Consider the following 16,508-nt stretch of genomic DNA (forward strand, 5'->3'; position numbering starts at 1 on the left):
CTCTAAAGACACTGTGGATCACTTCAGGCTGATCCAAATGGCGATCCCAAGTACTTTAACAGCTGTAGGAGAAGACAGCAAGACTGGATAGGGTCCCTTCCAGGTCAGCTGAAGTTGAGAACCAGGGGAGCCATCCTTCCAAGTTTTGATGAATACTTGTGTTACTGGAGAGTAGAGGCAAGGAGAAGACTCTGGGGAAGGAAGCCTTTTTACCACATGTTTCTGGAGGGCTTTTTGGAATTGTCCAAAGGAGGTGACAGAGTATGTCAGTAGGTCCCCTCATAAGAAAGGGCTACCATACAGCATTTCATAAGAGTTAAGGTTAAGTAAGGCCTTTGGGGATGTTCTGACCCTTAAAAGAGCAATAGGGAAGGCTTCCTTCCAACTAAGGGAGGTCTCTTGGGTTATTTTTCTTAAGGTATTCTTTAAATGTTGGTTGGCTCTTTCTACATTTCCTGAGGATTGGGGTCTCCAGGAAGAATGAAGGTGGTACTCAATATCTAGAGCCTTGGATATCTGCTGAATAATTTGGTAAACAAAGGCAGGACCATTATCACTCTGAAGAGACAACAGGAGGCCAAATCTAGGGATTATTTCAATTAAAAGCTTCTGGGCTACCTCCGAAGCTTTTTCTGTCCTGGTGGGGAAAGCTTCCACCCAACCAGTAAAGGTGTCCAGAAACACCAAAATGTACTTATATCCTCAGTAGGGAGGAACCATTGTAAAGTCCATTTGCTAGTCTTCCCCTGGATATGTTCTGTGTCTCTGAGCTAGAAGGGCCAATGGGGGTGGCTTTTTCCCTGAGGATTGTTAGTCAGACAAATAGGGCATGATGAGGTTACCTTATTAACTACATCGTAAAGTCCCTTCCCAGAGAAGATAGAAGAAACAATCTGGTATGAGGCATCTCTCCCTAGGTGACAGGCCTCATGCAAAAATTTAATAATTTTCCACTAGAGTGACTGGGGCAGGTGAGTTAAGTCCTCTCTCCAGTACCATCCATCTGGGTCAAGGTGGTACCCATGATTTATGGCCCATTTGATTTCCTTAGGCAGGTAAGACAGGGAAGGGAGAGAACTAAGGGAAGGAACTAAGGCACCCTCTATCACAAAGTGCTGAAGGGCTGCTTGTCGGGCAGCCTGATCAGCTAGCCGATTTCCCTTTGTTATTTCATCGTCACCCTTCTGGTGACTTCTGCAATGAATCACTGGTACATGGAAAGGCTTGAGGACTACATCCAAGAGGGAGAGAATTTGAGGTCCATACTTAACTGGGTTGTTTTGGACCATCAAGTAGCCACATTACTTCCAGATAACAGCATGAGCATGCAGAACCAAAAAAGCATATTTAGAGTCAGTATATATATTAAGGGCCTTATTTTCAGCCATGGTTAAGGCTTGGGTTAAAACAATTATTTCTGCCAATTGGGCTGAGGTCCCTGGGGGAAGAGTCCGGGCCTCAATAACCTGTGTCAAGGAGACCACCACATACCCTGCCCTTCTACATCCTTCAGAAACAAAATTACTTCCATCAGTAAACCAAACCTCCTCAGGTTTTGTAAGTGGAATATCAGTTAGATCTGGTCGGGGCAACAAGGAATGATATATTATCTTCACATTGGTGAACTGGTAGACCTTCTTCAGGTAGGGGGAGCAGGGTAGCTGGATTTAAAGAGGAACAGACCATGACACATAAGTCTGGATTCTCCAACAGTAATGCTTGATATTTGAGGATCCTGCTATCTGTGAGCAAGAAATGGCCTTTCTCTTCTGAGAGAGGTAACCTGATGGGAGGTATATACTGTCAGGGGAGGCTTCTTCCACTAATAAGGCCAAGGCAGCAACTACCCTAAGATAGTTGGGCCATCCAGTAGCCACCAGGTCCAGTCTCATTGACAAATATCCTACAGGTCTCCAGACAGGGCCAAGTTCCTGAGTTAAGATTCCTAAAGCCATCCCTTGATTTTCTGCCACAAATAGTTGGAAAGGTCTATCAGTTCTTGGGATTCCCAAGAATGGGGCCTGAGATAGTAATGTCTTTAGCTGTTAGAAATCTTGGGTTTGGTTAGGGCCCGAGAGCAGAGGTTTAGAGTCAGATTTTCCTTTCAAGGTCTCATAAAAAGGTTGTGATTTTAATCTGTAATTAGGAATCCATAGTCTGTAATACCCCATGAGGCCTAAAAAGGCTCAGAGCTGCTTTCAGATAGTTGGTTCCAGCAGATCTAAATCCCTTGTATTCTATATGGGGAGATACTTCGTTCCCCTGGGGAGAGGATTACTCCCAGATATTTGACTTCCTGCTGTGCCAATTAGACCTTAGACTTAGAAACTTTATAGCTTTTTTTGGCCAAAAAATTGAAGGTCTGGGTAGCATGAGTTAAGGCTCTCTCATGGTTTTGGGAGCAAATAAGGTCATCCACATACTGGATGATAGTCCCTTCCTCCAGGTATAGATCTTGGAGGTCCTTGGCCAGGGCCTGGGCAATAAGGTGAGGGCTGTCTCAGAACCCTTGAAGTAGGACTGTCCAGGTGAGTTGTCCTCTATTCCCTTCCTCATGCCACTCAAAAGCAAAGAGGTAGTAGGACTGGGGGTCCAGAGGTATGGAAAAGAAAGCATCCTTTAAGTCTAACACAGTAAACCAGGAGGCTGTGCCTGGGATGGTCCCCAACAAGTTGTATGGGTTGGGGACTACTGGATGGAGTGGGACAACTGCCTCATTGACAGCTCTTAAGTCTTGGACCAGTCTGTATTCTCCATTCGGCTCCTTAACAGGTAAGATAGGGATGTTGCAAGGAGAACTGTAAGGAATAAGTAGCCCGTGTTGTAAAAATCTGGATATGAGAGGCTGCAGTACCCTTTGGGCTTCTGGGCAAATTGGATATTGTTTCTTTTTTTTTTTTTTTTTGTGGTATGCGGGCCTCTCACTGTTGTGGCCTCTCTGGTTGCGGAGCACAGGTTCCAGACGCGCAGGCTCAGCGCCCATGGCTCACGGGCCCAGCCGCTCCGCGGCATGTGGGATCCTCCCGGACCAGGGAACGAACCCGTGTCCCCTACACTGGCAGACGGACTCTCAACCACTGCGCCACCAGGGAAGCCCTGGATATTGTTTCTGATTGGGGAAAGAGGTTGGCTCCTTTAAGGTGATAAGCACTGGGGAGGCGGTTATAGCTCTCCCTGGGATTCTATCAGCCCAGACCTGGGGGTCTACTGACAACTTATCTAAGGCTGGTGTGCCAGTTCTCAGAGGGGGCTGTGTCTCTAAGACTAAGAACTGGAGGGGTGTTACTGGGGTGGTTCCCCCAAGTAGCAATCTGGTTCCCAGCTTGCTGGGAACAGTGGAAGGGGGCATTCAGGTATGACCAGGAAGGAATGAGAGAGAGTATATCCTTCCCAGTAACAACACAAAGGGACAGTAAAGGGCCTAGTAGTAAGTTTACCTGAGACTCCTGTACCCTGACAGGAGTCGGAGAAGGGTCCAGAGAAGGAAAACTAGGACAGAGTAAGCGGCCCCTGTATCCAATAAGAAAGATATGGTCCTACCTGCCACATCCAGGTTCGCCCTTGGTTCCAATCCAGTAATACTGACGTTAAACAGGGGGGCCATTTGGAGCGGAGGGTCCCGTCAATCCAGGGTCATCTGAGGGGCTGCCCCTGGCCCCGGGGCCCTTTAGCCCAAGGGGCAGTTGGCTCCCCAACAGCCACTTTTTTGGCATTTTGGACAAGGCATCTGAGGAGGCTTGCCCTTGTGGAAGCATTCCCCCCGCCCAGTAGCCAGGCTTTCTACAAACCCAACATCCGTCTTGGCTTCTGCTGGGACGGGTCAGGGTTTCTCTGGATGGGGGTTGCCCCTGTAGGGCTGCCAATAATTGGGCCTGCCTATTTTCTTTCCTCTTTTCCCTCTCTGGGTAAGGAAACTATCTTTTAAGAGGTTGGATTAAAATTGGGTTTCTGGCAGATGGAACAAATCAAGCTCGCTTGTCTAGATTGCTAAACCCTTTTTACTAATATTTATGGAAAACAAGTCAAGTTCTAAATTACTTTACCTTCTTTTTCAAAATTTGCATTTTAAAACGATGGCAGAGATAAGGGTTCCTGAGAAGACCAGATAGCACATTGGCATCTCAAAGATACAGGCAAGTTTCTCTTAGGATGACTTTGTTTCCCCTTTGTTTAATACTTACAAGCCTCTTAAGATAAATAGGGAAGGTTTGGGAGTGGTAAAAGGATTGGTGGGCTTTGGATTATTTTTGGAGCCACACTCCTGGTTTTGTAAAGACTACATTTGTAAAACAAGGACAGTTTTGTTTTTCTTTTTTCAAAGAATTGGGTGGCTACCTCAATGATATTGAAGGACTAACATACCCATTTACCTATGTTGGAAAGTTTTACTTTTCCTCATTTAGCTTAGGGGAGAAGGCCTCTTCCAAAATTCCAATCAGGCTCTGAATATCAGCTGTGATTAATTTAGTCAGACCAGTGGCCTCCTATTTTGGTAATCTATGTACAAATATTTTTGAGGATCTTCCCTAGGTTTAAGAAATTTGTGAGGGTGGTTCCCTTGCCCCTCAAGAAATATAGTGGCCCCTAACTTAGTTAATAAACCTCTTCCCATTAAAGGGATGGGACAGTCAGGCACAAACAGAAAGGAATGTAAAAACAGCTGGCCATTGATGTTGCACAAAAGGGGTTCCAGGAAAGTGTGCCCCTGCCTTTTCCCTGACACCCCCATTACATACTCTTTATGGTTACTAAGTTTTCCAATACTTTGGGTTAAGACCGAAAAGGTTGCACCAGTATCTATAAGCAAAATTCTATCAGGAGGCCTGCCACATCAATGACCACCCAAGTCTCAACATTTATTATGTAGATGGTATCTCTAGGCAGAGCCACTTTTGGCCTCGGGCCCCCTCAGTCTTCTGATTGTGAAACCGTCAATGGCTGAGGGGCCCCCATCACTCTCTGATGTCTGGGGCATTCCTTCTTCCAATTACCTGGCTGTTTGCAAAGGGCACATAGATCGCAACTCTCCTTCCAGTGCCCCTTTTGTCCACACAGGGTATATTGGTCCTGTCTGGGTATCCATGGGCCTAGTGGTCCAGGAAAAGCCAGCCTCACAGTTGGTGGTCTCTGAGCAGACAAAACCACTGCAATCATTTGGGCCTTTTGCATATTTCTCTCCATGCATTCAGCATTTTTGGCCATATACCTATTATTGAAAAACAAATAAGCCAATTGGAGCAAATCGTTCTTTGGGGTCTGAAGACCAGCAGTTGCTTTCTGAATTTTGCACCTGATGGCTGGGGCAGACTGGGCCATGAAATGCATAGCCAAAAGGGCCTGTACCTAGGGGGAGGAGGGATCCATATTCATTTGGGATCCATGGCCCTGTAGGGTGAGGTCCCCTAGCTGGTATTCTAGAGGTTGTAAGAACAAATGGTTTTGTACTTCTACAGAAACTCCCATGACCAGGATAGACTGAGATGTTTTCTGTGCCACTATGGTGTTTACCACAGAATATGTGACACCATATCTATTAGAAAGTCAATCAACTTATTCCTCACTGTCAATGTTACCTGGGGGCTCTTGTGGGAAAGTTAGAATCGGGCACCTCAAGTCCAAGGGAGTCCCCGGGCCTCTTAGAGGATATCGGAGCAAGGGAAATTGCCCTGCTGCGGAAACGGCTCCCGGTCCAAATTGGGTGTTCTGTCGGGTCTTAGATGGTGATACTAAACCAGGTTCCTGTGCTCCAGGGGTTAACATAGAAACTATTATTTGATCCCCATGGGTAAGGTAAATAGGAGGTGGTGAATATGTTGGCAGCATGGGTCAGAGGGCAGTTGGAACAACTGCCAGGGCAGCTTGCTCGGCCGCTGGGAGAGCTGGATAGGCTAGAGGGAGGCTTAAGTTTTGAAATAACATATCCCCACTCTCATTTTCTCCCTCTTCCCCTTGTAGAATAGGTTCCCCCTTAGGTTTTCTTTCAGACTGCTACACCATAAGGTGACAGCCCTCTGACTCCTTTTCCTCCTGATGCAATAGCATAAATGCTTCTACATATGGAATCTCATCTCTTTTCCCTGCTCTTTTGCAAAACACTTCTAACTGCGATATCATATAATAATTGAGGGCTTCCTTGGTGGCACAGTGGTTGAGAGTCCGCCTGGCGATGCAGGGGATACGGGTTTGTGCCCCGGTCCGGGAAGATCCCACATGCCGCGGAGCGGCTAGGCCCGTGAGCCATGGCCACTGAGCCTGTGCGTCCGGAGCCTGTGCTCCGCAACCAGAGAGGCCACAACAGTGAGAGGCCCGCGTACTGCAAAAAAATAAAAATAAAAATAAAATAACTGAATGAGCCATTCAGGGGCCATTGTTCTTCTGTTCCTAACATATATTGGATCTGTACCCTATTATAGTAGTATATCATATCTTTCTTAGTCATAGGCTCACAGCTATGTTTTGCCCATTTATCTAATATACGCCCCAAAGGGCTCTCCTTTGGGATAGATGGAGTATTTCCCATTTTTATAAGTTTTATAACACCAGAACACAAAAGACACATATTCCAACACAAAAAGCACAAATTCCAACATCAACAAAACCAAAACCAAACCCACCAAACCGGTTCCCCAACAATTCCCCTCTCCAACAGGGTACCCCAACCAAACAAATTGGTTTGTCCTGTAAAGGAAAAGCCCAAATTGAGGGGGAAATATGTTCTAATGTGCACGGCAGAGCGACTTACTCTCCAAAATCGAGTCTGTCGATTTATAGAAGTTTGTCGGTTCCTTGCTTCAACTGCCAAGAGCTGGGGTAGCCAGCGCCACTTCAGGGAATTTTGAAGGGAACACCCTCAGGACAAATGGTCCCCGCAGCTGCTAGGGCCTAGCCCCAGTATTCCCTGACTGGCGCCGCCTAGCCACAAGCAGCAAGGCTCCTGGCTGGCTAAGCTAAATTTGTTACCAAGTCCAAGATCGCTCTGCTCGCCGCACAACAGGCCAATAAATTGGGAGACGAGGTGTTGAGACAAGGAATAGCTACTGTATTCGGAAAGCCAGCAGACTGAGAAGATGGCAGACTAGGGTCCCCCCAAAACCCATCTTATTAGGGTCTGGTTGCCAGTTTCTTTTATAGAATCAGAGAGGGAAGTAAAGTAAAAAGTCAGAATAGAGAGGGAGAGGTGGGGAGGAAGTAAAGTAAAAAGGGCCATCAGTCTTGAAAAACATCTCCTGGAATGGGAAGGGATGTGTTAATTTCTTTTTTCTTGCAGCCATTCACAGGTGGGTAGGGTTCCCTGAGGCAGGCCGTTATGTATGGCTATAATAACAAAAGCAACGAAAAGCAAATGCTAAGGTCAAAGAAACAGATCCAGCATGGAGTCAAAATTGGCTCTTCCCTGCTAAAATAGTTTTTCTAACTTTTTACAGTAGTCCCCTGTTATCCACGGGGTGGGGGTGGGGGTTACGTACCAAGAACCCCAGGGGATGTCTGACACTAGGGATAATACCAAACCCTGTTTGGTATATACTCTGCTTTTTCCTATACATACATACCTATGATAAAGTTTAATTTATGAATTAGGCACAGTAAGAGATTAACAACAATAACTAATAATAAAATAGAACAATTATAACAGTATATTGTAATAAAGTTGTATGAGTGTGTCTCTCTCTTAAATATCTTACTGTACAAATTCGGTGTCTTTTCCATCTTATCTTTTGCAGTTTGAGGTGCGACAGCAAAACTAGCATGAATTTCTTTTTCTTTCTTCACAATTTCATGGATAGAGGATTCGTTCTTACAGTAGACCTTAGCAACCTCAGCATATGATTTTTTTTCTTTCCTTAAGTCAAGAACTTTCACTTTTTCACTTAAGGGAAGCATTTTATGGCCCCTCTTCAGTATATCCAAATTGCGAGCACCACTACTCTTGCACTTTGGAGCCATTATTAAGTAAAATAAGAGTTACTTGAACACAAGCACTATGATACTGCAACAGCCAACCTGATAACAGAGATGCTGCTAAGTGACTCAGAGATGGGATATGCTGGACAAAGGGATGATTCACCTCCTGGGGTGGGATGGAATGGGATTTCACCAGATTTCATCACTCAGAATGGTGCACAATTTAAAACTTATGAATTATTTATTTATGGAGTTTTCCATTTAATATTTTTGGACTGCAGTTGACCGTGGGTAAGTGGAACTGCACACAGTGAAGCCACAATAAGGAAAGAATACTGTACATATACTTTCTTCTATAAAATTTAGATTACATTACATGTAGTCCAAATCCTTTCTTTTCTCTTTTAGCATTACACTGTGAGCATTTCCCACATCTTAAAATTTTCAAGACTGTGACTTTTGTTGGCACATCATATTTAATTAAATGTGATAACTTTTCAGTCAGCATTTATGTGTGCCTTTTTTGCTATCAGTTGTTTTATAAGCTTACTATATGTGATTAAAATTCATCTCCAATTAATCCTCAATATAAACTTTATCTAAACCTCTGGTGACACCTCTTCTTTTTTCATCTGATAAACATCTGAATCTTTGAAAAGAAAGTGGTAATAGAAACAGAAAGAGATGAGAGAAAATGGAAATAATGATAGGAAATAGTCACTAAGGCTGCTATAAGTTGGGAGGTGTGGCCTTGAATGAATGTGTAATAATAACTGCAATATTTGTAATGATGGAATAAAAAAGAATTTGTTTTTTTTAAAAATACATTTTTGCCATCCTCAAGAAATAATATGTCTGTCGTTAATGCCTTGGTGCTAAGAAAAAGCCTGTTCGGAGTATTTCTTTGCTACCTGTTGTCAATCTTCTCTACTCTCATTCTCTATCTTCCTGAAGCCATGGGAATAAAGAAGAGTTCTCCTGCAGAGGAATACAACTTGCTGTGGAATGGTTTCTAGATAAAGGCCATAAAGACATTACTGTATTTGTGCCTGCGTGGAGAAAGGAGCAATCCCGCCCTGATGCACCAATTACAGGTACCATTTCATATAAGACATTTCTTCTCATCCAGAGGCAAAGCTGGCAAGATAGTTTGGGGACAGCTTGATGCTCCCAAATTAGATAATTACTTTTCTAAATTTATTAAGTATACTTAAAATGTTTTTATTAAGTATATTTTAAAGCATATTTTTCCTGATCCAAATAAACAATTTTGCTGTGGCATACAGCAGTTAAATAAAGACTTCAATTTCAAGCAAAGAATAAAGCACACAGTTGAAAAAAAGGAGTGTTTTTTCTATTTGACCACAGACTTCAGACTAAAGGGGGATGAATCTGAGTTTTCCAAAATACTAAAGAAACCATAGTAGACAATGGATCTTATTCTGTACCAGATAAGTGACTGTGGGATTTGCAGATTAGGGGGTAGAATAGAAAAAGAGAAAAGTCCCATGGCATTCAGAGCGAACTTATCCATGAGGCACAGGAGGCCCAGTGCCTAGGGCCTATGATAGATACTTTTAGGGTCCCATGTAAAAGTTTTAATTTTATTATTTTTTTAACATCAGAGGGGAAAATTGAATATAACAATGAATGTATAATAATGTACCTAACTGGATTGTTTGTTTTTATACTAACCCAGTTGTAAAGTATAATTTTTAATATTTCTTTAATGGAAGAAGGGACCCATGAAGGCAAAAGTGCCTAAAGTCCACAAAAGTCATGATGTGGCCCTATTGGCAGGAGGATCACTACATTCACTTGTAGTAGTATATGAAGCTAGCTCTTTACAGCATTTGAGAGCATAAATACCCCAGTCCTCTGAGTATCAGCTCTTGCCTGTTGTGCAAAATGAGAAGGTTCAGTGAATGGCTGTCAGAACCGTGTCATGGAGCTATCTGCCAGCTGCTGAACAGGCTCCCAGCCTCAGTCTGAGAGTGGATCCTGGCTTCTTTCCTCAGTAATTAAGAAGCTAAAAGGAAAGGGGGTCAGTACTCACGTGCTACCGCTTAATGTTTTTCCTTAGTCATGGCTTTCCCTCAGGCAGAAGGCAAAAATGTTGTCCCTAGGAGGGATGCTTTATTCTCCTTCTGGCAGACACATCCTCAGCATACTGCCCTGGTTTCTTCAGCAACCAAAAGCTGATGCTTCAGCCAAAGGGCAAAACAAGCCTCAAGAATGCTAGGATATCAGTGTTATTTCTCACTGTTCATGGTAGGTTTTAAAAACTTAGATGTCATTGAATCTATTTCCTTCATTTTATCAGAAAGAAAACTGGAATGCAAAGGGGAAGGTAACTTGCCTAAGGTCACAATCCAAATTGGTGCCATAGCCAGGAATAGAGGCCACTTTCTCTCTACGGGCAAATAATATATTAATCTAGTACCAACTTTTGTATTTGTAATATGGGGATAATGCTGTTGATTTCCAAAGGTTATTTCTACCCTCTGGCATATAATCCGTATTTCAACAGATCAAGATATCCTACGTAAACTGGAGAAGGAAAAGATTCTTGTCTTCACACCATCCAGAAGGGTCCAGGGCAGGAGAGTTGTTTGCTATGATGACCGGTTCATAGTCAAACTGGCTTTTGATTCTGATGGCATCATTGTATCCAATGATAACTACCGAGACCTTCAAATTGAAAAGCCAGAATGGAAGAAGTTTATAGAGGAGCGGTTGCTGATGTATTCTTTTGTGAATGACAAGTATGTTTCTTTCCTGTAGGCTCTGAATAGCCTAAATCCAAGTTACTACTAGGGATAGATTTCATTTCATTTCAATAAACATTTGCTGGACACTTACTGTGTACAGTGCATTATGCTGGTCACCATGGGGATAAAAGGCTGAATGAGTAACAGGACTCACCCTTAAGAGGCTCAAAGTGTACTGGAGAAGAGAAAGATTCCCACAATGTGTCATGACATGTGCTATGGTTAGAATTTTTTTAAATTGCTTTGTCTATGTGAAATGATAGGAAAAAGCCCCACAGAGGAGATAACATTTGAGATGAAGTTTCTGCAGAGGAAAGAGGGCTGCTGGGCATTTCAGGTAAAGAAGACATCATGAATAAAGCTATAAAGATGTGAAAGTGGATTGCATGTTGGGGGAACCAGCAGGCATGCCAGTATGGCTAGAACTTATAATCCACAGAAGAATGATGCACGGGAAAAATCATTCCTTTTTTGTGTTAAAGTGGAAACAGAGGGAAGAACTGCTGGCTTAGCAGAAGATAGACTTGAGGCAGGAAGGGCCATTAGAAGGCTGTGACAACAGTATAGGCAAGAGGTAGTGATGGTCTGAACTCCTGATAAGGGATAGTGGAGACAGAATGGAAGACATTTGCCTCTTGCTTGCTTGCTTTCAGATTTATGCCTCCAGATGATCCTTTAGGACGCCATGGCCCAAGCCTTGAAAACTTCTTAAGAAAGAGACCCGTTGTCCCTGAACACAAGAAGCAACCATGCCCTTATGGTGAGTACCTATGTGCAGAACCAAGTTCTGTACTGAGAGAAACATGAGAACTCTGTGAATACTTTTCTCTTCAAGGTTTCCCTTCCAAAGGGAAAATCCTGGCTTGTCCACTTTCTGAGTTAAAGTCTGTGTCTTCATGTATTATCAGTTAGGCATTTAAAGAAACATCTTAGAAATTACATGAGGAAAAGGTAACTAGGATTGAAGGAAAGAATAATTGTCACTAGTTAAAATGATGCATGTGTTCTAGCTGCCTCTGTCCTGAGCAGGGTTGCTGGGTGTAGGGAAGTGCAGAAACCCACTTGGCCTATGGAATCAGAAAGGGCAATGCCAAATTGGGTTTGGCCTGAAGAAGGACATGTCTTTCAGGCAGGTGACTGCACACTCTGTCAACTAATAATACCCTTTTCTTCCAATCTGTACTTTCCAGTTTGCTTTCAAACTTTATTTTCATTTTCTTTTTAAAATATAGTTTTCTAGAGTACTTTCATGATCTTACCCAAGTCCCTAGGATACAAATTTGTGAGCCTAATAATATGACATGGGATGCCTGGTCTGAGGCTACTTTGAATGTTCACTATTTTTGGATAGTCATTTATTTATAGGATGACTAGGTGTTTGTTCTCAACTATCATTTATTCATATCATAGAGTATTTCATGTTCATTATTTTCATTTAATCCTCACAATGACCCTATAATAAAGGTATTATTATGAGCCTTGTTTACAGAATAGGAAAATGAGGCACAGAAAGTAAAATCGCTTACCAAGGTCACGGGGCTAGTAAGTGACATAGCTGGAATTCAAACTCAGGTCTGACCGGCCTCCAAGCCGGTGCTCTTTGCACTGAACCACCCTGCCTGCTGCTGCCCTACACTGCCTCAGCATGTGGGTTATACCTAGGCAAAGTTGTGAATTACAGGAAAATGAAGGCTGTTCAATGGCTCAACTCTTAGCTTTCGCATTGCAGTTTCCTCCCCAGGTTTCCACTTCTCTCTCCCCTCACAGTGTGTGATGCCACCGCGGTGTTGTCTGTCTCCTATCTTTATGAACAGTTAATTTTCTGCCTTAACCCCAAACAGTAAAACTCTAACCTGAGTGACCAGATTGTTACGACAGCTTCTGGCACAGAGAGTTGCACTACTCTGAGAGAGAGTCTTACCACAAGGCATTATTTTTCAGGCAAAAAATGCACCTACGGCCACAAGTGCAAATACTACCATCCGGAGCGGGCCAACCAACCGCAGCGTTCGGTGGCTGATGAGCTCCGCATCAGTGCCAAACTGTCCACAGTGAAAACCATGAGTGAAGGCACCCTGGCCAAGTGTGGCACAGGGCTGTCTAGTACCAAAGGTGACATAACCTCAGAAGTCAAACGTGTGGCCCCCAAGCGCCAATCGGATCCCAGCATCCGTTCCGTGGCTGTGGAGCCTGAGGAATGGCTGTCCATTGCCCGTAAGCCTGAGGCCAGCTCTGTCCCCTCACTTGTGACTGCTCTAAGTGTCCCCACAATCCCACCCGCCAAAAGCCATGCAGTGGGTGCACTCAACACCCGTTCAGCCAGCAGCCCAGTGCCAGGATCCTCTCATTTCTCCCACCAGAAGTCCTCACTGGAGCACATGACCAGCATGCAGTACCCCCCGATCCTGGTTACCAATAGCCATGGGACCCCTATTAGCTACTCTGAGCAATACCCAAAGTTTGAGTCCTTGGGGGACCACGGCTACTATTCAATGTTAGGTGACTTCTCCAAATTGAACATCAACAGCATGCATAATAGAGAGTACTACATGGCTGAAACAGACCGGGGGTTGTACGCCCGGAATCCCAACCTCTGTCCTGACAATCGTATGAGCCATAGCAGGAACGACAGCTATTCCTCTTACAACAACCTGTATTTGGCTGTAGCTGATACTCATCCTGAAGGTAGTTTGAAGCTGCATCGCTCAGCATCTCAGAACCATCTTCAGCCTTTTCCTCATGGTTACCATGAAGCCTTAACGCGAGTGCAGAGCTATGGCCCAGAGGACTCTAAGCAAGCCCCCAACAAACAATCAGTCCCCCACTTAGTTCTACATGCCCAGCACCCGACAACTGGAGCACACTCCAGCTGTCCTGGGGACTATCCCATGCCTCCCAATATCCATCCTGGGGCAACTCCCCAGCCAGGACGTGCCCTGGTGATGACTCGGATGGACAGCATTTCTGATTCCCGTCTGTATGAGAGCAACCCCATGAGGCAAAGACGCCCTCCTCTGTGCCGGGAACAACATGCCAGCTGGGACCCACTGCCCTGTGCAACTGACTCCTATGGCTACCACTCCTATCCCTTGAGTAACAGCCTCATGCAACCATGCTATGAGCCAGTCATGGTACGGAGCGTGCCTGAAAAGATGGAGCAGCTTTGGATGAATCCTTGGGTTGGAATGTGCAATGATTCCAGGGAGCATATGATCCCAGAGCACCAGTATCAGACCTACAAGAACCTCTGCAATATTTTCCCTTCAAACATCGTCCTTGCAGTGATGGAGAAGAATCCCCACACAGCAGATGCCCAGCAACTAGCAGCCTTGATTGTTTCTAAGCTTAGGGCTGCACGTTGACATGACATAGGACTTATTTCATTTTACAAATATAAATATGAATACCAATAATGCACTAATACTATGATAATAGTAACTAATAATTTTGTGTTACACTTTACAAGTTACAGAGTGTTTATGTCATTGATGTGCATAACAACCCTGTGAGGTAAGTCTTACTAATGTCTTGCTTTCTAGACAAGGAAACTGAAGCTCAGTGAGATTAGGTGACTTGCCGAGGTCACACTGCTAGCAAGTGACCAAGTAAAGACTCACACCCAAGTCCTCTGACTCCAAGTCCTATGCCCTTTTACACTGCACCATGCAGGTAATGGAGGACAAAACCCAGGGGAAAGGTCCAAATGCAAGAAACTCCAAGGGATTCCATTACCAACTGTTTTCTTAGTCACATATTCTATATTACAAAGTATCGATGATATATCTAATTTTAGAGAGCAAGAGCATCAGGATCAATCCATATGTTGAATTAACCTTTTAGGATTTTTAATAGGAATATTTAAAGGTATTTAAAAGTAAATGCATACTTTATTGCATGGATATCTGACCATTCAATACCTTTATTAACCGAGCTATAGGGTCACATCGAAGCTTCTAGAGCTATATTTCAAACTTATTGTTAGCAATTATATTGCATGTATGACTGTATGTATTTGTTTGAGAGGTGTGTGTGTATATCTCTATATAACCTTTTATATAGTGATGATAAAAAGACAGGCTCTGCACAGCCCTTAGTCTACAGCTGTGTAGATCACAAATCAGACTTGATTTTATGTCACATTTCATAGTTTCAACTAGTTTTGAAAGTGAAACTACATCCTAATATTTGAACATTGCTTTCTTAGGCACCAGAGCAAACTGGCTCTATTTCCTTTGCACTTTTTACTTGTCAACATTTATTGACAGTTCTTAGCTTTTAAGTCTCTTCACCTCAGTAAATTAGGGATCAGATTGAAGCCTTCTTCTGCAGAGGAGCTGATGGATAAGCTCAAGTTCCAAGCATAGTAGATGCGTGTGCTAGACAAGCACAGAAGAGTTTAACCAGGACCAAGGGATTTCCTACCAGAATCCGCTTCCCTTAATCCCAGGAGAGATGGCCAAACTCATTTGGCGTTAAATGATGGACACAAAAGCTGCATTCAAGGAGGGTCTAATGGATGCTCTTTGGACTTCTGACCTATGCAGTATTCAACACTACAGCATGAAATGTAATGCACAGCCATGTTATCCACTTTGTCCTTCCATCCACCCTTTGGGCAATAAGGTTGATCATTGGTGGAGCAGAATTTCTTTAGGAAACAAAATTAGGGGATTTTCTAGGTGGAAAAAAGGCAGCTTCCAAAAGGGGATGCTACATCTTTGCTAATAGCTGGCTCAGTTACACACTTCAAATGCACACAAAGAGTGTGCACTTGACCTTAGGTAATTCTTAAATGCATTACTAAAGAAGGCAGGACTTTGTGTTGAGGGCACCATTTGCGCAACTTGTATCTTGCTCAGGGTGGGAACCTTTGTAGCTAAATGCCTCTAGAAGAGGTGTTTATTGTTTTTGGTTTTTTAACAGCTGCACTAAATGAACCCCTTTTTGAATCCATTGTATATTGCAACATTTTGAACCATGACCAGCTCAGTATTTCTTGAGCTGGAACTTGCTAATTTCTATGGTCGTTTTTTCATGAAAGTTGAGAAGGCCTGGTCTTGGCCTTTTGTTTCTTCATGAGAAGGTGTGACACTGCCTATAAATGTTTCTTACTGTGAAACACTCCGAATGTGAGACTGTAGTCAGGGTTGTTTCTGGTGGTTTGATAATGGCTTGCATGCTGCTTTCTGGCTTTGTGTCTCTGTCCTAGTTGATCAAAACTTCATCTCAGTGTTTCTCTTCAGTTAACCACAGTTCACATTCATCTCCTACCCTCTGATCTTTCTATCCCCCAGCATACTGAGATGTAAAATTATTTTCTGTCAGGTAGGTCCATAGAGAGTGACGTGCTTGCTATTTCACACAAACACCATTTTATACCTTCAGCTTCTTGGACCTTCTAAATCTGTCCCATGTCTAAATCAGGGTATTTGACAATCTTAGATGACTCTACTGCCTTTGTGCCAGTTAGTTCATCTTCCTACCAAAACCATCAATGACACCACTGTATCCACTAGCTGCACAACGTACAGGGAAGCACAAGATTAATCTTGTCAGCTGCAATTCATCTGGAACATGTTCATGTTTAGTACTCAAAAAAATTGTAAGCTCCTCCCAATACAGGAAATATTTTTAGGGCAGCGTATGTATTTCTTATTTCCAAAAACAATTGTCATTCTTCTCATAAAATGTGTATGAATCAAAGCGGCTAGGAGCAATGCCTCAAATAACCAGAAATGACCTTCTGTTGATACAAATTGTATCTCTTTTTTTCCTGATTGTATAGAAGCAAATGTACAAAACTCATCTTAAACTAGGTTTGGTATTGACTTTTCA

At 43.4% G+C, this 16,508-nt stretch overlaps 1 protein-coding gene across 1 annotated transcript in view; it reads left to right on the forward strand.

The window, feature by feature from the left end:
- The window catches only part of ZC3H12B (zinc finger CCCH-type containing 12B), a gene marked incomplete at both ends in the record, with an annotated part of 31,353 nt that extends 17,318 nt beyond the window's left edge, over positions 1 to 14,035 (forward strand). Inside the window, 4 exons of the mRNA XM_079910226.1 lie at positions 8,857 to 8,996; positions 10,433 to 10,667; positions 11,327 to 11,433; positions 12,615 to 14,035. Coding sequence (XP_079766352.1) covers positions 8,857 to 8,996; positions 10,433 to 10,667; positions 11,327 to 11,433; positions 12,615 to 14,035 — 1,903 coding nt within the window. The remainder of the gene's footprint in view (positions 1 to 8,856; positions 8,997 to 10,432; positions 10,668 to 11,326; positions 11,434 to 12,614) is intronic.
- Between the last annotated feature and the right edge of the window lie 2,473 nt (positions 14,036 to 16,508).

This window comes from Stenella coeruleoalba (genome assembly GCF_951394435.1).
Source record: "Stenella coeruleoalba genome assembly, chromosome: X".
Lineage (NCBI taxonomy): Eukaryota > Metazoa > Chordata > Mammalia > Artiodactyla > Delphinidae > Stenella > Stenella coeruleoalba.